Here is a 26,037-nt window from a genome sequence, read left to right as displayed (position 1 = left end):
TGGATTGCAGAAACGAAGACAGAAGGGCCCTCAAAAGAGGCTCAACACCTGGTCCATGAAGAGGACGGTAGCTTGTCAACACAGGGACAGGACAGAGAGGTGCAGAGCCACGGCCAAGGAAAATGAAACAGACATGCCAAAAATGATCAGTCTTAGCACACTTAATGAACACTCTAAAGCTTTGAGAAATTGACTTGAAGATCGGCTGGAGTCAAGTCTACAGAGGGGTCAAAAGAACTATTCTTTGTGAATTTCCCAGCTCGAAGGAACCTGAAGAAGCCAAGGCAACAGCTCGCCCACAGCATGACATTGTCCGGGTTAGATAAATCCAAGGACTGGACAGGTGTAAAACACACATAAGGTCTGCAGTCACAGGCTGGCGTTGAGGGAGTTTTGAAACCTGAAGTCATTTGATCCCTCTTAAAAGATGCTGAAGTTGAAGACAATTGGAGAGTGGGTCTGGATAGCCAAAGTCAATGTGTAAGGAGTGAACTGCCGATAGACAAACCTTAATGGAAGAATGATGAAGGCGATCTGCTAAGTGGGCACACAAGTGCATCAAAGTTTGTTCACTGGCAGGTGGGAGAGAGTGACCAAGATCAGAGGGAATGTCCTGACTACAGAATTCTAGGAACTGGCGTTGAGCTAAGCCACAAACTTGACAAGTTGAAGAGGCAAGGCCATTAGCCAAGTAGAATTGGCACATTCCAGTCAGTTCATGAGAAGCTGCGCCAGCAGCGACGGCGGTATTGGTGTAGCCATGTGAGCTACTTGTGGAGTTAGATGATGGAAATGCTGGAAGTCAAAACGAGATAAGGCATCAGCAATACAATTGTCCCACCCAGGTGTATAAGATGCGGTAAAGGCAAAAGCATTACGGGCTGCTACGAGCGATAAACAGCGAAGAAGTACCATCATGTTTGGATCCTTTGAGGTGCCTGCTGTAGAACGCTGACTACCGCCATATTATCCGAACAGAACACCACCCGTTTTGTGGCTCATCTGTGGCCCCATAGCATAGCTGCCACAACTTCAGGGAAAAGTTCCTCATAGGCTATTGACAAAGGTTGTTGAGCGATGGACCATTCAAACCATTCATGGCCAGAAATTGCACCGTAGTCAAGAGCTTCAGCTGTGCCAGATGACACTGAGAAATCAGGTAAAGGTGCCCATGTGGGGGAGAGTAGAAAACTAAGTCCGTCCCAAGAGATGAAAAGTTCACACGACCAAGAAAGGTCTACAGTAAGTGGAAGTCTTGGTTAAGCCTGATGGGATGGTTGTCTCACCAGAATGCCAACAGTAAATTAATCATACGCCATATAAAAGTACGTCCCTGAGGAATAACTTTGCATGTGTGATGGAGGGTGCCAATGAGAGATTCCAACTCCTTCCTTGTACATTGCCGTTTGGCAGACCAAGATTCTAGTAGGGCAGCAATGCACTCAAACTTGTCACGCGGAAGACGAGCCTGGAGGGCGTGGGAATCCAACTCAATACCGAGCACAGTTAAGCAGGTAGAGGGTCCCTCCAGTTTATCCGGGTGAAGAGGAATACGCCAGTCCTTAAAGAGCTGGAGGCATGTATCAAGGTTGTTCTGGCAGGCAGGAGAGTTGGGAGGACCCAATGTATAGAAGTCGTCAAGATAGTGCAGGAGGAAATTCAAGATATAATTATGTCTGAGGATCCACTCTAGCAAATCTGCAACAGACAAAAAAATGAAGGGTGCTGAACATAGCCCAATTGGAAGAGCCATATCGATGAAGTAAATACCCTGCCATTTCATGCCAAGCAAATAGCGGTTCTCTGGATGGACTGGAATGTTTCGATAAGCACTTTCAACATCAAATTTGGCCAGAAGTGTACCTTGGCTGAGGGACATGATCCCACTAATAACATCATCTACCATCATATACTGTACAGAAGAAGGTTCTTTTAAAATGCCCTTGTTGACGCTATGACCCAATGGACCAGATAGATCTAAAATAAGCTATCACTTTCCAGGTTGATATTTCTTAGGGATCACTCCAAGCGACTAAAGTGGAGGTTTCGAATTGGCGAGATAAGGAAGGGGCCTGCTACACGACCTCTCTTGAGCTCTCAAAGTAGGTACTGATTGATCACTCATGGCTGAAGGGATGCTGGTGGCATATTATGGACTGCGGACTTTAAGGACACCACCGAGAGGTCAAAACCACGACGAAAACCACTCATAAGACCTGTAATCACATAATCCACTTTAACTTGATAGGCATGAAAACGAAGTTCACACCAAAGTTTTTGAGCATCAATGAGGGTAGCCCTAGAAGGAAGGACCAAATCTTGCTGAAAGGTACTGGCAACCAAGCACGTACTGGAAAGAGGGACTCCCTGGGGCCGGCTGCTTGTTTGCGCAGTTTGTGGAGAAGACACAACAACATTAACAGGAACGGGAAACAAACTATGTGAAGTTGAAAATGAATGACATAACTGTACACTATTGTTCACTGAAGAGGTGGGCGTCCTGGTCACGGTCTAAACGCTGCTGGTGTTTGCTCCGTGGAGGGGTAGGGGACCATGAGGGCTGAGCATGCAACGTTGAGGCCTGAAAGGGGCAGTTAACACATACAGCCACAACAGTAACTACACTGACCATAGGGCCAAGCACAGGTGCCATTATTTCAGGATCTGCAGAAAATAGATGAAGAGGGAACCGATCTAGAAGGCAAGGATGAAGGGGTAGGTAGCTGGTACTGTTGTTGTTGAGGTAAGCGGGTATGAAAATTGTACAGATCACTGTACATACGGGACCAGTCGGCCAGACTTGACGCAGCTTTGTTTTCCGAAAGGCTGTGTCATAGTGGAGCCATACTTTGCCGAAGAACTGGCGAGTGGTCTGCAAAATCAGGAGCTTGTACTGGGTCATGTTGCCATCTAGATGGGTGAGTGCAACAAAAGATCCACATATACATCGTAGTTAAAGGCTTTCACCCAGGTTACAATATCTGTAACCTCTCGTACCCTCTTCTTGAAAGACACGAGCAGTTTCCCATCCAGGTACATTTGGGGCTCAGAATCCTGGGCCTTGACGTTTTCAGGTAGCAGGTCTGTAGATCGATGAATTGCCCCGCCTTTATTTTTGTAACCAGCTTCTCTGAGATGGGTGAATATCCCTGGCTGACAACAAAAGGCTTGTGCAAAAAAGAAGTGACTGAGTGAGCCAAGGTGGGTGTGGAAAACGCTGGAGAGAAGAACTGGCTGGTGGCGGGAAGCGCTCTGCTCGAGGCACCGTGGGAGCCAAACAACGATGGATGCGAAAGGGAAGAATTACCTAACATACAGTAGGTGGAAAGGAACGAAGGTGCAACGATGTTACATGTACCTGCAGAGAGCCCGGCAGCAAATCCTGGTGAAGAATTAACAAACAGGTGCTCAACAGCATGCTTCCCGATGCAGTGACATTTGATGCCATGAGCTGACTTGTTTGGTTTTGGATGGCCACTAGAATTTGAGGCAGTGAGTTGCCAAGCACTTGAGAGAAAGCTTGAGAAAGATCCTGAGCGGTCAGCACAAAGGACGGAGTCATGGTTACCAGAACCAAAGAAACCACGGAACTTGCCACTGAAGAACCCACGGAGGAAATCGCCGAAGAATCCAACATGGCAGCAGCACTATAATCTAAAGTTGACCACCCCGAAAACTGATTCATTAAGACAAGAAGAAAAACAAGCTAAAGAAGCTATGCAAACACACAAAGAACCTGTAATGTTGATTTTCCTAGGGAAGTGCCAGGGCAACGAGCTGCCACACTACAAAAAACGCCAGAAAATGCCTCCTGTACGTATGCCATACTATGATCCATGAGCACATGGAATTCCAACATATACACATATGTGTTGACACCACTGACTATCAGGGGAACGCAAGCACTCTGTGTTGTTAACTCCGTTAAATTGCATTGACTGCATGAAATTACCTTTAATACTTGCAGCTGTATCTGACGTCAACCATTATTCTGTCAGTGCTTCAATAACATCACATCCATGTGCTTCATGTTTTGCCTGATAAGTAATACAGACATTTTGATAAGTGATTTACTGTCTACTTTTTCAATTACAATAGTAACCTCATGCCCACAAAATTATGTTCAAACAATCACTCAAGAAAATATATTATTACTAGTAAACAGATCAAATGTAACCAGTAAGGGATTGTCCATATTATTGTTAGAAGAGGAGGGGAGAGAAATTTCAAAACAGGAAAAAACAGGTATAAAAAAATTTCCCGAAGGACTGGAAGGAGGAACAATAATATTGTTTATTATATGGCTGTGTCTCACAAGGACTGGGAACTACCGATTCACGAATTTGATTGGCTGAAATCGATATTGACCGCGGTCTAGATTTTCTCATCTAGACCGGCATCTAGACTGGTTTCATTTTGCGTTGACAAAGCAGCAAACTGATTCTAAAATACAAAAACGTTCACCATTTTCTTTTATTTTGTTCTCAATCATTTATGGAAGTGCCAAAGAGCTTGATGACAAAAAAAAAAAAAAAAAAAAGTAAAGAGGATGAGCAAATTTCGGCAGGTTTAACTTAAGCTCATCGCTGTTCCCAAGCAAAATGTCAGCAAACTAGTTACATTAAAAGAATTAAAGTTTTCTTCTTTGCCATATAATAAACATCTTATTAACTGAGCTAAGTCGGTCTGTATGGGAGAATCTTGACCTCGGTTGTGTGTACAGACCTCACTGCCTTCGGTCTGTACTAACAACCTCGGTCAAGATTCTCCCATGGATACAGACCTCCAGCTCGGTTAATAAGAGCTAAGTACAAATGTCATGTAACACCACCCCCTCCCCCCTCCCTCCCTCTCCGCATCAATAATCTACATATACTGGTCCATCCATAACTGCATATTAAACGAAGATCTCTTTATGCACCCATACACTGTCACTGGAAACTCCCACCCCCCAACCCTGGGGAAACATAGGGCATGGCTGGGGCTTTGTGAGGCTTTAAATCGCTACCTTGCCCAAAGGGGTGGAGGTTTAATTCATTTCTCACTTTGCCTTTGCAGAGATGTGGGGGATTAGTACATTTTAGCCTTTGCTTTGCACGATGGGGTGGGGGATTAGTACATTTTAGCCTTTGCTTTGCACGATGGGGTGGGGGATTAGTACATTTTAGCCTTTGCTTTGCACGATGGGGTGGGGGATTAGTACATTTTAGCCTTTGCTTTGTTCTATGGGGTGGGGGATTAGAACATTTTGGTCTGTTGCATTGCCTGAGCATGGGCGAGTAGCAGAAAGGACACTTTAACAACTTGATATGAAAGGGATCTGGAATGAGAACCTGGTAACAAGTGCTCCACCATGTTGGAAACATGCAGCTGTAGGAGTTTCACTAAAGGCTGGACTCTGCGCAAATTGACCGGCAGCGTATGGGGTGCCGTTTGTAAATTTATTATTTAGACCGAATTTATGCATTTTCCCCTTATTTATAAATAATTGGAAATGCCACAAAATTTGTATATAAATAAGACACAAGAACTTGTCCATTGATATGTAAATAATTATTTTAGGTACGTCCTGATTTATAAATAATCTTAAATTACCATAGAGTTATTATATATAAATAAGAAACTAAACAACTTCACTTATTTATAAATCAGGTCATCTCTAAAATAGTTATTTACATATCATAAAGTTTGTAAATCCCATTATTTATAAATAAATTACCTTGCCGGGAGTGTAAATTCATTATTTAGAAATAATAAATTTCACCTTGCCGAGTGTAAATTTATTATTTAGAAATAATGAACTTCACTGAGTGTAAATTTGTCATTTCTAAATAATGAATTTCACCTCGCCGAGTGTAAATTTATAATTTCTAAATAATGAACTTCATTGAGTGTGTAAATTCATTATTTAGAAATAATGAAGTTTCATCTCGCCGACTGTAAATTTATTATTTAGAAATAATGAATTTAACCATGTGTGTAAATTTATTATTTAGAAATAATGAAAGTATAAATGGCTGACTGACCCAGCGTCTCTTGCCCGATCAATTTCAGAGGCTGTTTCTTGCGCTATAAGTGAGACGGTTAATGCTACCCTTGCTCAGGTAGGTATGCAGCCTGAAATTCAGCAGTGGCAGATCTAGGGGAGGCTCCCCCCCCTATTTTGGTTAATTGCGTTTAAGCGAGAATCACGCTTCAAATATCTATTGTGTAGTTCTTATCCACTCAACAATTCGGCAGCTCACACTACAACAGGAACAAAGACAATGACAATGACACCAACAACGACAACGACAACGACAACGACAACGACAACAACTACTCAAAGGCCGAGGTAACAGGTAAATTAAAATTTTAAGACAAGAAATTGCTGCATGAAGAAAATGCAGAACTTTTAAAATCGGGAAATCGAATAATGTATTTACTTGCTTAGATAATTCTTTGTAGCCTACGAACAGGCTCACGCTGGAGCACAAACGCGCTTGGTGTAGCTGAGAGCGAGAAATCAACAGGCGAAGCCGCAAGAGGAGAAAGTCACATTTTTGGCGCCTCTTTCCCGCCCATCGCTATTCCTCTTCATCACAGGCCCCCGGGCCCCTCCCCCAGATCCGCCACAGCTGAATTTCAGGCTGCATACCTACCTGAGCAAGGGTAGCATTAACTGTCTCACTTATAGCGCGAGAAACAGCCTCCGAAATCGATCGGGCAAGAGACACTGGGTCAGCCATTCATACTTTCATTATTTCTAAATAATGAATTTACATACTCAGTGATGTTCATTATTTCAAAGTAATAAATTTGCACTCGGCGAGATGAAACTTCATTATTTCTAAATAATGAATTTACACACACGGTTAAATTCATTATTTCTAAATAATAAATTTACAGTCAGCGAGATGAAACTTCATTATTTCTAAATAACAAATTTACACACTCAATGAAGTTCATTATTTAGAAATAATAATTTTACACAAGGCGAGGTGAAATTCATTATTTCTAAATAATGGATTTACACACTCAGTGAAGTTCATTTTTTATAAATAATAAATTTATACTCGGCGAGGTGAAATTTATTATTTCTAAATAATGAATTTACACTCCCGCCAAGTAATTTATTTATAAATAATGGGATTTACAAACTTTATGATATATAAATAACTATTTTTGAGATGACCTGATTTATAAATAATTGAAGTTGTTTAGTTTGTCATTTATATATAATAACTCTATGGTAAAAGATTATTTACAAATCAGGACGTACCTAAAATAATTACATTTACATATCAATGGACAAGTTCTTGTGTCTTATTTACAAACAAATTTTGTGGCATTTCCAATTATTTATAAATAAGGGGGAAATGGCATAAATTCGGTCTAAATAATAAATTTACAAACGGCGCCCCATAGCAGCGTGGATGATTTTGCCTGACTGGTTTGACCATCTAGAGAAAAAAGTGAGGGTTCTCCATCACTTGGATTTACATGTACAAGACATTTCCCATCATTTTCTGTTACCTAAAGAGACACCTGACTGTCAAAATGTAGATATGTTGCCATTGCATACTGCACGTTGTAATTGACTTATGCTGTTATGCACCAATCAATGTTAAGCCCCAGGGTAGGGGGGTCAGGCATCCCCAGGGGATTTCCCTGTATTTCCTTTCCCGTGGGTGGGGAATAGTTAAAGAGTGGGAAAGTTTGGCAAGATCATGCAAGAGTTTGGAACCTAGTCACGCCATCTTGAAAACAATACCCAGAGTTCCTTGGAATTGCTACATCATTTTCAAAGTTGTTTTGTGCGCACGTGTGTTCATTGCCCGTTGATTGTAGAATACTAATCCATGTTGGACTAAGCAGCTTTAAAAGGCACTTGCTTTTCGGAGAAGTGTCTCTTCACAAAGCGTGGGATATAACTAGACGGAAAACAAAGGCTATGGCAGTGAGTGGATACAAAGAATTTGTCAAAGGAGAAGGCAAGGGGTATTTGACATCAGTATTTTTCCCCTGGGTAAAGAATTTGACATGAAAATGGGCTAAAATGTCAAATCCCCCTGGGCATGCCTGGCCCCCTCCCCTGGGGTTTCACACTGATTCAGGTGCACTATTGCTAAAAAGAAAGAACCATAAAAACAAACTTGTATCTTAGATAAGCTTAGCTTCTAAATTTTCCACTCAACGTGAACTTATATGTATTTACCACCAGTAATGATCTTATGAAATCCAAGGCGAATAATTTCACCTTTAAGAACTTATATGGTTTTCATGGAACCTTAGTTCCGGGATAAGCTAGTGAAGAAAAACTGGTCGCCACCAAACATTTGATTTACCGAGCTATAATTACCGAGCTACAAGATACCGATTTATTTTTTGGCTATAAATAATTTATTTTTGGCTAAATAAATGTCTCAAGGCATGTAACACCTCCTCCACCGTTAGAGTACTCGAAAGTAGCAACAAGAAGCTATTTCTCAGAAAGAAATAGTGTTTCGTTTCCAGAAAGATATTCAAAGTCCGAGAAAAGCTGGGGTTTTGATATCTTGTGCATGAGAAGTCCTGGGGTGAGGGAGATATGTGCTAATGTGCCACTTTGCACTGCACTGCCAGAGCCTGGGTTTTTTCGTCCAGGTGAAGTTTAGTTCTTAACCTATTGTAAAAGGTAAAGGTAAAGTCTGCATGCGAGCCAAGTGGCCCATCAGGCCGGAGCTTATCCCGGTTTCTATTGTAAAAGAGCAAGGGCTAATTAATTCAAGTTGTGTACACATGCATCAGTTATTAAAGTCAATACACTTCGAAATGTATTTACTTGTGATACTTCACTTTGACTCTGCCCTAGGGGAGGCGGGGTGCTCCCTTGTATTGGCTATATATAGGTATATCCAGCATCAGAGGAACATGTTTTTTTAAGACATTTTAGTCAGAAGTAGAGTATCGATTTTGTCCATTTTGGTCTCAAACTGGGTATGATTTTTGCTCTTTAGTCGTGAATTAGGTATGTTTTTTCAGAAGAAGCTACTTTTTTCATCATTATCGATAAGACCAGCAACTAAAGCCATTCACAATACCTTTAACATCATTCTGAACTAGAGAACTATGGCAGGTCTGAAACAGGGTATTAATTTAAGGGTCAGGCCATAGAAATAGGTTGGAAAAATCGCAGACTTTGGTCTTAAATAGGGTAAGTGCTTTGGGAAGCAGGCCGCACAGCCCCGCCAAATTTTTCAGAAATTCAAAGTATTGTCTGGGGCTAAATAAACCAAGAGGCAAAAGCATTCGACACATAATTTTTCCATTTCTGTGCCGGGCAGTCCTTGATTCGAATGGATGCGGCACTCTATGTTTCGTTGTCAGTGATGCAATATATTTTTCTTTTCAAAAAGGACGCCTCATGTGTGATGACAGTTGTGCAATTATTCCTCCACTTTCGCTTGAATATTATGAAGTTAAAATACAACTGCTATTGGTGTTTTCATGGAAACCAGCTCTTGAAATGCCACGGTACTGTATGTCAAAATACAAATTTTCTTATTTTTAAAAGTGCGCTCTAAGAAGTAAAGCTACTGGAATTGTGGCGGAAAATTTGAGAAATTCAACTAAATCTGGAAAATGTCGACACCTACGATATGGAGAAAACCTCATAAAAAGGCCATATGGTGCCTATTTTGCAATATACCAACGTTAATTAATAATGGTAATTGAACTGAGTGGAGTGCAATTTGGTCTGAAATCACAAGTATGATTCAGACCCAAATTGCACGACCCGAAGTTCAATTGCCACTTTATTAAATCCATTTTGAAATCGCACAATTTTATCGCCTTAAATTTAGATTTTTGGTGTATTGTTCCAGTAGCTGGTTTGTTAAAAAAGAAGCGCAACCAGAAACGCCTTTACGTCTCATTTAGTATGCAAAACGATGTCATGTGACAAAAACTCATTCGAGCATGACAAAGAAACAAGCAGTTCTGAAGTCAGAACGAAAATAGTGTACTTCAGGGATGAAGTTCAATTCTCGTCGCCTGAATCAATTATGGAAGGCCTTCCTTTCCTCTGTGGTTGAGGCTGAGACTTTTCATTGTCTTTGGAGAAGGAATTTAAAGGTGCATATCCTGTGTAATTCTGCGATCGATTTCTTTTGGGTTGTGAAACTCCCTCGAGTGCACGTTGCCCAGTAGATAGTACGTTTTTTTTCCTTTTAAATACTGTTCAATGGCATGATTTTAAGGGAGTCCAGCTCGTTATCATCTCCGTTTCTGTTTGTGACCTCGGCGTAGGACTCAATACTCAGGACCTTATCAAGTTCTTGCGGCGCCATTTGTTTCGAGATATTTCCAAGATGGCGGGACTGGCACAGGCTTCGTAAGACGTTCGTTCATTCGCTATTTTGTGCAGTGTGATGTATTTCTATGTTTATTCACAGCGACAGAGTTGAGCTCTTTTGTTGCTTCGTTTGAAACTACCGGAAACCTGGAAACATCTACCTTCTTGAGATGGCTCTGAATTTGTTGTTGTGTGGTTGTCGTTTGTTTATGTTTTACTGGACTCAGTATCATACGGATCTTGAGGAGATGTTGAAGAAAAATCGCCAAAATATTCGTCAAAATGGACACTGAAAGTTGGAAACTTCCATTAAAGTAGGTCTTCATCCTGAAGGAGCTCATAATCGTCATTTAGAAACTGTAATTAATTAAACTCGTCAATTTTTTAGAAAAAAAAACTACAATAACAACAAAGTTTTGGCAGTAGTAGTTGCAAAATTCTCCACACAATGGCCTTTTGTCTTTCATTTTCCTGAAATTTTATTGATTACTCTAAACTAATCTTGAAATCTGATTGGTTGTTTTGTTTTACTGTCCCATTCTCATTGGCTGAGAAAAAGATGCGATTTAGAGCAAAAAATAGTGCGATTCGTGAATAAATCGCACCACTGAGAGCCAATCAGATTGCAAGGATAACCAGTGATTTCAAAATGGATTTAATAAAATAACAATATCATGAACTAGTTACCGTCCAAAATATATCATATCTGTAATATCGTCCAAACGTTCCAAGCTAAGTGCATGTTCTTTTCCCGTAAACAGCCACGGAAAAGGAGCGGGATTGTTATTCCTGACAAGTGTTTTGATTGACCTAAATATTATGTCGCCGTAGTTGTGATCACATTTAAATCAAGCACGGAAACAGTTATCTTCGTTTCTCCAGAATACATCGTTTCAGTAAGACTTAGGAACATTTAAGTAGCCAACTATTGCTACATGCATGACATTTTAATTTCCTTTTCTTTTCGTGTCACGAAATAAAATTTAGTTAGTTTTAAGTTATTTTTGCTGAACATATTTACCTTGTGAATTGCAAGCGTTTACCCCGATAACATTCATACTCACTATGTCAATAAATCACTCTGAAACAGAAAACAGTACCAGTTCTTTGTTGAACTAAACAAAACTAACTGCTTCCATGGGCTTAAAATATCGCATTAGTGAACAAATGGTCTGGCGGTCTCTCTTCCTCCAAAATAAACTTCCTTTTTATTGTTACTATCCGAACAGAAGTCCAGTATGTATGTTTTCTTGTGTATTTTAATGACGAGAAACGAGAGTTTCAGTCGTATTTTCCTCATTTTCGAATAAAGCAGCAATTGAATGTTCAGAACGCCACATTTTGTTGCGATGACCGAATTTCCACCATATTTATATTAACAATTACAAACTTTACTCTGATTGGGTATTATAAATCACTATGTAAATAGTTCATCCCTGAACTGAAAACAATACCGTTTCGTTTCTGAGGAAACGAAACGAAAACATAAGCTTAAAGTACCGTGAACATACCGAGGATGGTCAAAGACGACACTTCCATCTTGAGGTCGCTTGCCGTTTCTGGCACTTGAATGAAGTTCCACCAGTGTCTGGAACACGCTTGGGAGACACTTCTTGTAATGTAGACACGGCATTAGGCAAAGTTTGAAAGAAGATGCGAGCACTGAACCTCGTGCAAACTACAAGAAGGAACGACAAATTAAATTGAGTCCCAGGGCTCCTTTCGGGCAGCCTGTCTTTCTTAGCCGGCGGGGCCTTGCACGATTCAAAATAGCAGAACTCTACAAGGTTTCCCAATTTTTCCGGCAAGCAGCAGCGTTTTCACGTCACTTATGGAAGCTAGATATTGTTTTCGTAGGGAATCAATTTTTTTCATACCTATTAATTAATCTAAAGAAGGTTTGCGAAGACACATTTTTTCCACAAACCCTCTTTACATATTGCATCCATATAATCATACCACTGAATATATAAGCAAGAGAGCCTCCCAGCAGGCAAGGGGAGACCGTGTTTCTTAACAGTAAAATGTCGAAAAAAATTCATGCTTGCCCAAGTATAAATAAATCAACCCACCGACATCCTCGCGCACCTTAATTATTACGATCCACCGTTCTTTCCACCACTGTAGCTCGCATTAATAAAAATAATAATAATAATAATAATAATAATAATGATAATAATAATAATAATAGATCTATGTAGCGCTAAATTAAATCATAAAATATTCTAAAGCGCTTTACAATGTAAGATTAAGATTACAGTAAAAACATAAGAAAAATGTATCTAAAAATAATTCAAAATAAAAAACATATTAAAAAAAAAACCAAGGCACGCTCTACGCTAATATCCTAATAGGAATATTAGCTATAATAACTGTGGCATGCTGTACGCATGCGCAAAATTATACGCCTGCGCCAATTATTTAAGCCTGCAAGTGACCCCGCAAGTACGCATAGAAAGCTACGAAATACGTTTTTCCGCTCTGAAGAATTTAGCAGGAAATTCGATATGAAGTCGAACAATTTCAGTTTTGGGGGGACAAAAACCTTGCACCAGAATAATCTTAAATATATATTACAGTCCTTTTTGCATTTGCTAAGATATAGTCGTCTGAAATAACACCTAAAACAATTTTCCATAGAAGCTCGAGAGAATAAATTTCAAAGTTCAGAAAAATCGTGCAAACATCAGTTTCATTTCTCGAGTAATTTCAAGTGTTTCATATGAACTTCCAAATTATTTTAGACGGTTATTAGAAATGATTCCTTGGGAGAAGATATTTAAAACAGTCGCACAGAGGTTTGCAATACAGTGTAAATAATCTAAGTACAAACGTTTTCTTCCACTTGTTACTCGAACTTTCTGGTGGATTCCTTCTTAAGTGTTACTACGATGAAATACGCATCTTTACTATCTAAACCATTTCAAAACATAAACAGGTAGTCTGTGCGAAAGGAAAAATGCTGTTTGCTATTTTCAAATATCTCTTTTCGCTGCAGAGATGTTCAAGTTTTCAAGGGAGCTAGGACTAATCATGGAAATAGCAATAATTAGGGGAGGAAATGAAACACACAGAGTGCTAGGGAGGAAGTGGTATGAGGGATACGATACGAGGAAGGCAGGAGAGGCACTAGAATGAAAAAGAGATGGAGCAGTGGTGAAAAAAAGGAAATAGCAAGGGGTTGAGTTAGTGGAATAATTAGAGCGGAAGAAAATAAGGAGTGCAGGAGAAGAGAAGAAAAATGGAGGGATGGGTAGAGAAATGGGTAGAAAAGGGTCAACGGGGAAGGAGCTTAAACATAAAGGGAGATGAAAAAGATCCTGTTGAAAGATGTCAGGCGCAAAACGAAAACAAGGGGTTTTGAATAGGGAGTATTCATTTTCTTTTGCTTTTTTGGAAAAAATAAAAAATAAAAGTGAAGACACCACCGGGCAACATACGATATCTACTCTTTTAACTACTCTATTCTAAGTCTTTGACGAACTTGGATCACCATTAAACATTTTACAACCTATCTTTTTTCATTTCCGTTCACCCATTTAAGTTTCGAGCAACATCCGTCGGCAAACTACAAGAACTTGCAGAAAGACCCAGAAACTTACCTTACTTCCGATTCTCTCCAAACATGAAGAACAGATCGTTGATAGATTTCGCCAGTCACTCAGTGACTGTGCAAGGTCAAGGAATTTTGGCCGAAAATGGCGCGGATTTTGTCAAACGAAGTTAGCTGTATGAGACAAAGGACGCTACAAGGTGGCGCGAAGATATCAATATTATCAGTTCGAGTGGTAAAATATTTTACACACAAGCGCAACGAGCAACGATACCTTTGTTGTTTTATAGCTACAGCTAAGAATCGTATCAAGTTTTATATTATCATCAATATTATTCCGAGCAAATCAAAGCACCCGAACTCTCCCAGTTCCTGTCATTCAGTAACCGCATTGTTAGAGTCGTTTTCTAGAATAACATGATTCCTTCTACCTCTTAAAAGTGAAATTTTCGTATAGGTGATTATACGGTTTCGAGTTCAATTTGGAATTAATCTGCACGAGTGAGTTTTTCAAAAAGCTGAAATTGTACAAGCCGCTTCGGCAAATGCAATTTCAGCTTTTTGAAAAACTCACAAGTGCAAATTAATCCCAAATTGAACGAGGAAAACCGTATGATTACTTATTAATAATATAACATGAAAAGATTAGCGTGGAGGAAGAGCCGAAAGATCTTTCTTGAAGCCATGCATTTTTTTTATGCGAGAAAACTGTTTTCAAATTTTCCGCACAAAATTCTCGTCATCATTTTACGTGATATCATTGGCTTAGAAAATTTCCTGTTGTCTTTCAGCCAATCATAATCCAGAATTACGATTTGAAATTTTCACTGGTGATACACTTTTTGCATTGGTGTTACACTTGAACTACATTGCTTGCAGCCAATTAGAATCGAGTAATTTTTTCACGTATATATTTATTATTATTATTAAAAAAAAAGTTAACTCAAATGTGTAACGTTGCCTCAGAAGTTGTTTGTAGTGCTACAAGAGCTGGTCTGCATGTGCCATTTATCTTTTCTTGCTATTTGGAATCAGGGTGATGGAGATTCATATTTTTTTTCATTTCACTGTGAGTACGGATCGCAGTATTAGCCAATCAGTAAAGGAGGCGAGAATTAATCATATGAGCGATCACGTGACAAAGGTTATAAATACCGTCTAGAGAAGGGGTTTCCCCAAAGAGAATACATCCTGGTTTCCCCGTATTGAGTTAATGAGCAATTAAATGTCCTTTTCGATGATTTAGTTTTAAACAAGAATGGAAGAATTCCCCCAAATGAGCTTACGTCATTACCTATTCGTATGACTTTATTCGCTGTCTTCTTCAGAATTGATCACATTTATTTTATATAAGATGGTGGAGAACAGATAAATATCGAGTTTCTGGCCATTTGTGACCATTTTTTTCCTTGCAGCAATCCAATTTTTAAGTTTCTAATCGATGAGTAACTCACACTCACACAAGACACGTGCTACAGGAGCAATACGATGTGTGTTTTTCCTATCAGCCCGTTTTTGCTAAGCCTCCCGTCCCTAATAAATGTCCCCTCCCCCCTCTTTACTAACTGCCCTCCTTGAACTAGATCGAATCATTGCGATATGTTAGGTAGGTCTAATGTGCACACTTCAATTCTTCCCTGAGGAATTTTCAGGCAGTGTAGTCTAAGATGGATATAGAAATCAGACGTTTCTGGTTTAGAATAGAATTGCAAAATCAAAGTGATCATGGTCTAGTATAGGGTAAGGGTTTTCATCTTCCCAGCGGCACCCCCACCCCCCCCCCCACCCAAAGATTTACACAGCACCCGCCCCCAGGACGTCTTCTCCAATTCAAACAAGATTACGTCCATAACACGTATCCGTGTCATAGTGTCATCAATGTCCTCGATTTTTTAATCTTTCTGTGAAAGAAAAATTAAATAGGGCAGAAAAACATTCCGGCGAAAGATTTGAATGTTTTCATACGTTTTCTGGAAGCTATAGCTCATGTAATTAGCCTCGTTTAGCTACCTTAGATTGAATATCTCTCCTTTGACCAACATTTCAAAGAAAATAGGTTGTCAAGGTCACGTGTGTGAAGGTCACATGACGGTTTGGTCGGTCACGTAAGTTGGGTTAGAGATCAGTCACGTGTGTGAGCGATCTTAGAATATTCAATTAGCATCCAAGAAAGGAAAAAGGGCGATGAGAGAGTTAATTTCCCCAACTTCGGATGTTTGATTTGAAATATGACAAAAGCGGGGGAAAGGGGTAAAACGAACGAAAAAAAAGTAATACCAGGAGTGGGGTTCGAACCCACGCGGACAATACGTCCATTGGAACTTAAGTCCAACGCCTTAACCACTCGGCCATCCTGGTGTTAATACAAATAAATTCCCTGATGGAATTGAATCTATTAATCATTCCTTAAAATCAATCATACCTAATGTCTGATTCATTTTTAAAATTAAGCTGCTTGGCCTCATTAGCTCTGTTTAAAAATTATGTTGTTTTCACCTATATTACTTCTAATTAATTTCACCCTATTCAGATGGGCGGGACGGTCAGGGGGGAGGTGATCAAATAAATTTGGTATGACATGTCATATTACTCGGAACTTTACGTTGCCGTGGCTTTCGTACTTTCGTGTGATCATTCTTTCATTTTTATGACTCTCAGCCATTATATTATTAACTTTGATTTAGTTTTAATCGTTTTCTGACGAAGAAGTCCAAATCCAAGATGGCGGGTCTAAGAGATCAAAATGGCGTCTCTTTAACAAACATGACACAATTAACACTTGATCTGACGTCATCTCATGTTGTTTACTTCAAGAGAAACATTTTTGAGTATCCTCGAAGTTCGGCTATAAATAATCTTAAAGTTACGAAAGGGAGGGTGGATATAAGGCCGTATCTACGGAAATCCGGTCCGGTCCGGAAATCCCCGGCTAATACCAGCTATCCACCCTGCCTGGCCGAACAAAATAAACTAAAACGGAGATTGAGTTCACGGCATAAAGAACATGGTTTTGTTGGTTTCCTCTTACAATTGCGCGCTTGGGTAGCCAGCTACATTGCAGGGGAACTTAAACGCAGTTTTCTGGCCTTTTCCGTGCTTCAACGCTAGCCCGCGAAATTAAGTGGTTGCGTGTCCTCGCCGTATCCAGGTATGCAAGATAGAGGAACTTACACGGCGGCGCAAGATATAAATCTTACTTTCCAGTGGTAAAAACAATATTTTATGAGCAAGCGCAGCAAGTGATTAAAATATTGTTTTTAACACGAGAAAATCAAATTCACATCTTCAAGCCACCATGTAATTTTCATTTTACTATAAAGACAAACTGACTGTTTGCGCAAACACGGTGAAAACGCGGGAAATGACGTCTTCAATATTCTTACTGGTGAGTATATGGAGAATACGCCACTCAGATCGCGGATGTGGTTTTGGATAACTTTTACGAGTGCTGTATTTTCCAGTAAAACACTCGTGTTTATGTAATAAAAAGGAATATGCAGCTTTACTTCCCCTCAACCTACAGCTCCTACTAAAATGAAACAAAAAGAAGTAATTTTAACTGAAGGGAAAGGAAATTAAAATTGGAGGACCGTCAGCAGTCAGTGTAAGTAGCAACCTATATCAACTTGAATTTGAAAATAAAAGTAAATGAGTCGCCCTACAGCGTTTTCAGAAAATTGATGTGTTGAGAGTTAGCCCTTCTGCTCGGCATAATGATCTTGCTCCCATAAAGAAAGGATTAATGCTCGAAACTTCAACTTTGCAACGCAGCTAAAGCAGTTATTAATATACTTCTATCAGCTTCAAGTTTTCCATTAGCTAAGTGCTCCAGGTACTGTCGACGGCGCATTTTTTTTTTCCAGTCACCTAACATGGCTGGTTTGGGGGAGGGGGAACGGGGGAGGTGAAAGAGCAACCCCCTTATAAAAAGGGCGGGGTGCTCATCATACCTTTAAGGGGATTCGAAAGTGGTTTTGGTACCTCTCGGGGTGTTCAGCCTCAAAAGGTCCACAGTGGGAACTTTTGCAGTGCCATTTTATAGGCTATATTAAGCCGATAAAAAGATGACAGAAGATGACGTGTTGTTTTAGAATTAGTATCTCTTGGGGGTGAAAATTGTTTTACGCCACGCCCACAAAGCTGGATCTTGGTATCTTTTAGGGGCTATTTTCAAAATTTCCGACGATCACCCCCGTCCTTTCTATATGGGAGTTCACCCCCCCCCCCCACCCCTGGGGCTAATGTAGCTGAGAAGAAGCCTGCAGTAACGGAGTCCAGCTGAGATTTATGTTGCTTCCAGTTTTAATTTATTCCTCTAGATTGAAAATGTAAAAATTAACAAGAGGCCCGTCAACTTTACCTAAGGAGGACATGCTTAAAGGATAAAAAGAGTTCTTCTTGTTTGGCTACAGTACAATGTTCACGATAAATGTGATAAATGTCATGCGAACAATTTCTGATGTCACTCTATTTCAAACTCTCATTTACCTTACAAACATTTAACCAACAGGTCAGCGTTTTTGTTTCACTATTTACAAAGCCAACTGTACACCTTACTAATAAACAGGAACTTAAATCCTTAAATTTAGACTTCCATTTGCCTTTGTGTTCGACAAAAATTCAGTCTACTTTTTATACACTTTTCATTTTCTACTCTAATCAATCGATTCACAACGGATTGGCAAAATTTCAAATCGTAAAGCTCTTTTGTCTTGTAAACAAGGTCTGATTTATGAAAATACAAACAAAACTAAGATATTCAGAAATATAATAACGTCAAATAAGGAAATGCATGTTATTTCTGACGCTAATTTACTGTACTTTAAAATCCTGTTTTCTTCAAGTTACCTTAACAATTGCTACAAAGTGTTACGCTCAATGTTTTTTTCATCAGGTACATTATTTACAAATTGAACAACGAATTTCGCTGGTAAAACACTAGGTGTATCAGTTAAGCCTTAGTTACACTGCTTATTTTTCCTCGCAGCGAAGATCCAAACGATTGAAATCATCATCTTTCATTCCTATACTAAAATTTACCTTTCGTACTAAGCTTGTTCAATTCTTGAGGTTTAAGCAGTTATTTGAGTCTAACACGCACCTGCAGGTAGACTGCCGTAGAATAACTTGTAACCAACTGTTCTACAAAAACCATTGTATACTTAACTTGCGAGAGACGCAACGGTTCATCCTAAAAAAAGGTGAATATATATGAAATAAAACTCCAAAGTTTTGTTGCGCATATCTCTCCCGATGCGTCCTTTTAGAAAGAAAAATATCAAAAGTTAAATGTCAGTTTTATTTATATACAGGTTGGTACTAGCAGTAAAACTGTCCGTTGAGGTCATGGCATATTTTTCTTCTCATGCGATCACTCGCTGCCGTCCTGGTCATTCTTGCCAACACCTGACAGAGTAAATAAACAAACAGCAACAAAAAATAGTAACCATCTAAATTTATTTCCTTAAATTAAAAAAAAAAAAATCGGGGCTGCGCGCGCTCTGATTCACTCAGTATTATATTTTATGCTCAAAACAAGACAACCGTGTTTTACTATCTGGCCGAAGTAAATAATCTGAAGCCTTGAATTCTATCGTCATAAAACATTACGGTATGTTAAAACGCTCACGAAATATGTGAGGCACTCGCTTGTTGCTCTTACTTTTCTAGATTTCTCGTTCTCTAAACTTTCCCTCCGAATTCGTTATAACATGATAAATGGCTGTGGCCTGTTGATTGCGTTGTATTACACTGTAGGTAATTTCATGGTTTACACTCTCATGATGGACAGAGCTAGTTATCAGTCATAAAAAACAAACAATACGTGAGCCGCACAAGATCAAACGACAAACACTTATAGATAGATAGATATAGAAACCTAAACACACTTTCGAAAATACATACAGCTTGATCGATGACATCTCAGGAAAACTGTAAGTAAATGCCAAAAGCCGTTTATTAAAAATTAGAAAGCACTTATGCATGTTTTCATTGAATCTTACCTTTCTCTCCAAAATCCAATGTCACGTCATCTCCAATCAATATAAAAGGTGCCCACCGGTTCACATCATAGCCCTTACTTCTCATCCACTTCATGGCCTCGTGTAGAGATTCACCAGCACTTTCCCCAGCGACAAGGTGATCGTAGAAATGCGTCATTAACTGCTCTGTTGCTTTGTCATCCAGGGCCCACAGTGATACCAGCACTGAGCGTGCGCCAGATCCTAAGAATGCTCGGGCAATTCCAACAGCTCCCTCGGCCTTTGTTTCCCCACGAGCACTGTGGCAACAGCTAAGGACTACCAGTTTAGCTCGCAGTCGAATCTTTGAAATGTCAGACATTGTCAATAAGTAGAGTCCTTCTTGAGGTATTCCGTTAGGAACACGAAAAGATGGTGCAAGGGCAATTGCTCCTCTTTCAACATCACCGTGTGCGCCGATATGAATCAAAGCCACTGAATTCATCGCTTGAAGTACTGCCTGCTTTGTTGCTTGCCGTCCCAACAAAGGCTCAACTCCTAACTTTTTTGCTACCATTCTCGCTTCGTTTTCTGCACATTGCAGTCGAGAAATCTTTGTGAGTTTTCCTTTGAAATGCACCTCACCAACATCAGGATTTCCCACTATCAAAGCACCCGTCTGACAGTGGTAGTCCGCTGGACTTTCATTAATGAGCTTGAGAGTTGTTAGAGAAGGAGCAATACGGATCCTGAAAGTCTCAGATAGGTACTTTCCGCTTTCATCAGTTAAGGCGGCAAATGGAATTTGGTATAAAGCGCGATCAGGAACAATGATGATTTCAGGGCCCTCAAGGAAGCGCGCCACAGGAGCGATGATTAGTTTGTAACAGATAGGAAGGTTCATTTTAGGTCCTTGGTCAGCTCTACGTTCCTCTCCAATTCGCCAACCTTCATGGCTGTGCTCATTCCATGTTTTCGATTCTGGTAGAAAACCGTGTAAGCATTGGTCTTCGCAAATCTCCTCTGGTAAAATGCCAAAACTTCTGAAATCAAAAAATTGTTCCGAATGCTGCCTTGATCCTTCCCGAACTAACAGGTCATTTCCTTTTATCACCTGGAAATGTGTGGTTTCGCTTGCTCTAAGAATCCACAAATGTATTTTGTCAGAATAATATGAGACGTACAGGCAAGTGCGGTTAAACACTTTTCCCACCATGCCTTCAAGATCAGACCATGCTCCAGAGTCAGCTGGCATTTGATTGTCCAAAGAGTACTGAGCTGACATTAAATCTGCCAAAGCTCTGGCCTTCGAAAGATCTGAAACATACAGAGCTTCCGTAGGATTCCCGGTTTCGCAGAGTAAGTTACTGAGATTTCTGTAGCAAAAGATATTTTGATCCGCGATAGAAATCTTAAGTTGATCGTTGTCGCGGAGGGAGGTACGCATTTCCTCGCATTTTTCAATACCAGAACGAAAATACGAGATTGCTTCCTGAATCTTTCCTTGTCTCTCTCTAAGCTTTGCCATTTCAATGAGAGACTCCAACAGTGTGTTAACATCTCCAGTCTTCTCACTTAATGCAAGTGCCTTCTTGATATATTCTTCCGCACTATCATAGTCAGACCTCGCGAAAAGAAAACCTCCGAGCTTCAGATAACTACGTGCTTCTAGTACCCTGTTTCCAATTTTTTGGCTTATTGCAAGCGCCTTTTCAAAATATTCTTTTGCTTTTATTAAGTTACCTACAGCTTGCTCTACAGCTCCTTGGTTGACGCAAACGCCGGCCACTCCTTTTCTGTCTCCAATGTCTGCAAAGATGACAAGTGCTTTCTGGTTATATTCGTTAGCCTTGTGGTACTTTCCAAGAGAGTAAAAGTTAGCTCCCAGGTCCAGAAGAGAGGAAGCTACAGTACTCATGTCGCCAATATTTCTGCCCATAGCCAACGATTTTTCCCAGTACTCTAAAGCCTTGCCATGTTCGCCAACTGAATAATACACCAGTCCAAGGTTTGTGTAAGAGGAAGCTTCTCCACTTCTGTCTCCAATTTCTTTCTTGATCACAAGTGCTTTCTCGTGAAGTTCTCTAGCCTTCTCATATTCGCCAACTGATTGATACACCACTCCAAGGTTTGTGTAAGAGGAAGCTTCTCCACTTCTGTCTCCAATTTCTTTCTTGATCACAAGTGCTTTCTCGTGAAGTTCTCTAGCCTTCTCATATTCGCCAACTGAATCATACACCACTCCAAGGTTTGTGTAAGAGGAAGCTTCTCTTCTTCTGTCTCCAATTTCTTTCTGGATCACAAGTGCTTTCTCGTAAAGTTCTCTAGCCTTCTCATATTCGCCAACCGAATTATACACCACTCCAAGGTTTCCGTAAGAGGAAGCTTCTCCACTTCTGTCTCCAATTTCTTTCTTGATCGTAAGTGATTCCTCGAAATGTTCTCTAGCCTTCTCATATTCGCCAACTGATCCATACACCACTCCAAGGTTTGTGTAAGAGGAAGCTTCTCCACTTCTGTCTCCAATTTCTTTCTTGATCACAAGTGCTTTCTCGAAATGTTCTCTAGCCTTCTCATATTCGCCAACTGATTGATACACCACTCCAAGGTTTATGTAAGAGGAAGCTTCTCCACTTCTGTCTCCAATCTCTTTCTGGATCACAAGTGCTTTCTCGTAAAGTTCTCTAGCCTTCTCATATTCGCCAACTGATCCATACACCACTCCAAGGTTTCCGTAAGAGGAAGCTTCTCCACTTCTGTCTGCAATTTCTTTCTTGATCACAAGTGCTTTCTCGTGAAGTTCTCTAGCCTTCTCATATTCGCCAACTGATCGATACACCACTCCAAGGTTTGTGTAAGAGTCAGCTTCTCCACTTCTGTGTTCAATTTCTTTACTGATAAGGAGAGCTTTTTCAGAGAGATTTTTTGCTTGTGCGTATTTACTTTCACGGAAATGCACTGCTGCTAGTTCTAAGCTCAGCTTAACTACGCTTTCTGCGTATTTTATGGCGTTTGTGGTATCGCTGATAAGACTACATGCTTTCCACATTGTAAAATATATCTTTACGTAGAATGATTTGGTGAGTTTCTCGTCTTTTATACCTGCTCTTTCTTTCAGAATGAACAAGCATTCTTTGCATAATTCGATTGCTTTTAGGAATCGATTAGTGTTGAGAAGGTAGCCTGTAACAATGAGGCCGATCGAGATGACTTGTACAACTTCGTCTACGGTGTACATGTCACTGAAGAACTTCTGTTAGAACAAAACAGAGAGTAAAAGTGGACAAAAATTTGCAACCATGTCGGTTTATCCATTTGCTAACTGCTGTTGTTATGATTTTAATATAAACATTTATTAGTATACTATTGCAGTCTGACTCAGGAAATCGTTGCGCAATTAGAAGATTGCAGCGAGGAGAGTTATACATTTATTTTACATGGAAAGACAGTGAGCTCACGAATGTCTATATATGTTTGCAATGATTGCTTGCTTGATCTGCTGAGATTAAAATAAAGGATTTTTGAAAACGAGAGATTTTTTATGAATATCTATTCTGTTATTTGGTTTTCAAAATCTGGAAGCACTTATATACTTAAAAAATTCTTGCCTCCGTTAGTACACAGCAGGATGTAAGCTCGAATTAATTCATCGCACAAATTTGGTTACATAGTTTAGATCAAGTTTCGGTTTAAACTCCGTTTAACGTTTAATAGTAATTTCTGAGAAGAGAAATTTATCCGGAAATCTAAATTATTATTGATTTTACATTGCTCTTATTAGAACACGAGTTTATCATTTCGACTGGAACTTCTAACGCACATTACAATTATTTGGCAATTTAAATAAGTGAAAAAGATTAAAAATGGAATGACATCTCAACAGTACGTCTATCATCCAGGCATGTGTATCATTAAACAGTAAAGAATCTCTTTTCAGATTTCCTCTGCCTTCAGCAAGACAAAGTTTTAGAGCAAAGTAAAATAGGACTGCCATAATATTGCTGTTCAAAATTGTTGGCGTGGAAATATGATTAGCGTCTCTAATAACTATTTCCTTACTATTATATCATTAAGGTAATCTTTGTTTGAAAAACAACTAATAACAATATTAAAATATAAATAACTTAGTAAACTCACCACTCCCCTTTCTCTTGGTTTAAAGAACACAAAAGCGACAGTCTTTCTTTACTTTGCTATCCTATAGGATAAGAGAAAAATTAAACACCAGGTCTGATTCAAGACTTTTATTCCAATTTAATAAGTCCACGTTTTTGCCTCTAACTCCATGCTGATATAAAAGTACAACAGGGATGACAGAGATACATGACCGAAACATACAGAAATAAATAAAGAAAGTAATTAAATAAATAAATCAATAAATCAATAAAGAACTTTATTTAAGTGCCAAATGTATTTAGCACTATTGTGCTAATTGAGGACACAGTAAATGAATAAACAAACATTACAAATGGAACGCAAACGTTTTAGAATACCAACTTGTGGGAGGCTGACCAGTTGGCTAGTGATACAACGTGGTTGAGAAGTTGAACTCGGAACTACCGAGAACAAAACCAGAAAGTGGTAGGGTGGAGGATTATTTTGAACCAGCACCTCAAGATTTCCAACCCAGCGCACTAAACCACTCGACTACTCTGCCCTCTCCTACAGACAAAGGTTAACTCCTCAAGAACTTCAAAGTCACGGACAAACATAGAAAACATACATTCCTTCAAATTTACAGACAAATATAAACAAACGTAATTGGACTGATTTGCCAAAGATAAGTTCACAAAACTGAAAGTCACAGATGTACAGGAACCCGCAAAACTGATTTTTTTTTTTCTCAGAGATAAATTTAGACGCAAAGCGTCCAATAAACGCAGAAAACTGGAGCTTAGAGAAGAAGAAGCACAAAACTGCAGGTCAAACATGAATATAAACGCATGTAGCTGCCAATCAGAGAGTGACAGTCGTGCAAAACTGATAGTCACAAACAAAATGAACACAAAAAAGGAAACCCACAGAGGAAGATCAGCGTGCACGAAACTGAAAGTCAATAAGGATTATCTTCTAAGGCATGATTTTCTGCAACTGAAATTACAAGGATTTCAACATCCAAATTCCTACAATATAAATTTAAACGTATTATTTATAATCCTCTGAGCATAGCTTCAACTTACTATTTTAATTGTTGCTTGAGATGTTCGAATCAGACAATCAACGCGGCGCTTCCCCTAAGAACAATGTGTGTTTAATATTAATAAATATACAAATGAATATATTAAAGATCTTATATTTGAACTGCGGAGAAAGACATGTACATTCTTCATCATCTACGGGCATATTACGAACTCACAGCGGAGTGACCAGCACCCAGCTGGCTTGATAGGTCAGGAGCACTGCACAGGCATCGCAGAGGTCATGGGTTCTGTTTTTCTTGTTTCAGGCTTTAATTTCACAACTGCTTAAGTTGTGTGTATAACTGCGATGATCAATCATCTCTTCATTAATAAATATATATGGAAAAAAAATTGTGTACAGTAAAGAGGAGGGCATGCATTGAATAGACGATATCTTATAACTACTAGGTTAAGTTCACTGTTCTTACCGTTACTAGATGAGTCAAAATCAGAATGAAATCCAATTCAGTCTTGATCAGCAAAATCGATGTTCCTTTGAAAAGGACAATAAATTATCAGTGTCATTTAAGTCTTTTCAATGCACAGTAACAACATCAAATATCTTAGAGGCAATCAATCTTTGACTTTTTTCCTCCACTGTGGCTAGCTACGTAAAACAAACAAAAGCTTTATGTTCTCAGTTTTGCAAGATTACAACACAATCAGTGTACACAAGTATTTTGTAGGCAATCTCAACATGCGTAATCGTGTTATCCCTTCTAATGTATGGTTAACAATCATTGTAACAGTTTCAGTCTTTTTTAAGTTTATTTTTCCTGAAAAGCACCACTTGCGAGGTTCAATAAAGTGTGTATGTATGTAGAAATAAAAGGAGAGTAGATGAGGATATCTACCGGAAACAAAATGAATACTGTCAGAGCTGCCACGAACCTGATGATACAAATCAAATGAGTACTCACCTCTACTTTTAATTCCCTTTTCCACTGCGAAAGAAAACCTTTCAAGGCCTGTAACACCACGTCACATCGCAATAGGGACTCTACCTGCAATCAAGTGACAGAAGAATCA

At 39.4% G+C, this 26,037-nt stretch overlaps 3 protein-coding genes and 1 non-coding gene across 4 annotated transcripts in view; all 4 read right to left on the bottom strand.

The window, feature by feature from the left end:
- LOC145468481 (U6 snRNA-associated Sm-like protein LSm4) overlaps window positions 1-26,037 on the bottom strand; it is a 102,534-nt gene that overhangs the window by 10,135 nt on the left and 66,362 nt on the right. Inside the window, exon 6 of the mRNA XM_081452230.1 lies at window positions 3,953-4,037. The gene's annotated coding sequence lies outside the window, so the exon portion shown is untranslated. The remainder of the gene's footprint in view (window positions 1-3,952; window positions 4,038-26,037) is intronic.
- Window positions 1,283-1,906, bottom strand: LOC145468744 (uncharacterized). The gene has a single exon (XM_081452444.1). It carries the CDS (start codon window positions 1,904-1,906, stop codon window positions 1,283-1,285), a length of 624 nt encoding a protein of 207 aa, XP_081308570.1.
- On the bottom strand, window positions 16,143-16,226 carry Trnal-uaa (transfer RNA leucine (anticodon UAA)). The gene has a single exon. It is a non-coding gene; the product is annotated as a tRNA-Leu (tRNA).
- On the bottom strand, window positions 19,187-24,006 carry LOC145468441 (uncharacterized). Its single transcript, XM_081452153.1, has 3 exons — window positions 23,966-24,006; window positions 19,871-23,081; window positions 19,187-19,274 (listed from the first exon to the last, which is right to left on the bottom strand). Exons 2-3 carry the CDS (start codon window positions 23,064-23,066, stop codon window positions 19,240-19,242), a joined length of 3,231 nt encoding a protein of 1,076 aa, XP_081308279.1. The 5' UTR covers window positions 23,067-23,081; window positions 23,966-24,006; the 3' UTR covers window positions 19,187-19,239.

The sequence above is a fragment of the Orbicella franksi genome, chromosome 14, assembly GCF_964199315.1.
Source record: "Orbicella franksi chromosome 14, jaOrbFran1.1, whole genome shotgun sequence".
NCBI lineage: Eukaryota > Metazoa > Cnidaria > Anthozoa > Scleractinia > Merulinidae > Orbicella > Orbicella franksi.
The sequence above is the reverse complement of the archived record's forward strand: the minus strand, read 5'-3'. Positions and strand labels throughout refer to the sequence as shown.

Bases quoted from the DNA above. Each gene is read 5' to 3' on its own strand.
- LOC145468744 (XM_081452444.1), bottom strand. From the start codon at position 1,906: ATGGTAGATGATGTTATTAGTGGGATCATGTCCCTCAGCCAAGGTACA.
- LOC145468441 (XM_081452153.1), bottom strand. From the start codon at position 23,066: ATGTACACCGTAGACGAAGTTGTACAAGTCATCTCGATCGGCCTCATT. The intron at 19,275-19,870 runs GTAAGATTCAAT...TTACTCTGTCAG, and splicing joins ATTGGATTTTGGAGAGAAAG to GTGTTGGCAAGAATGACCAG.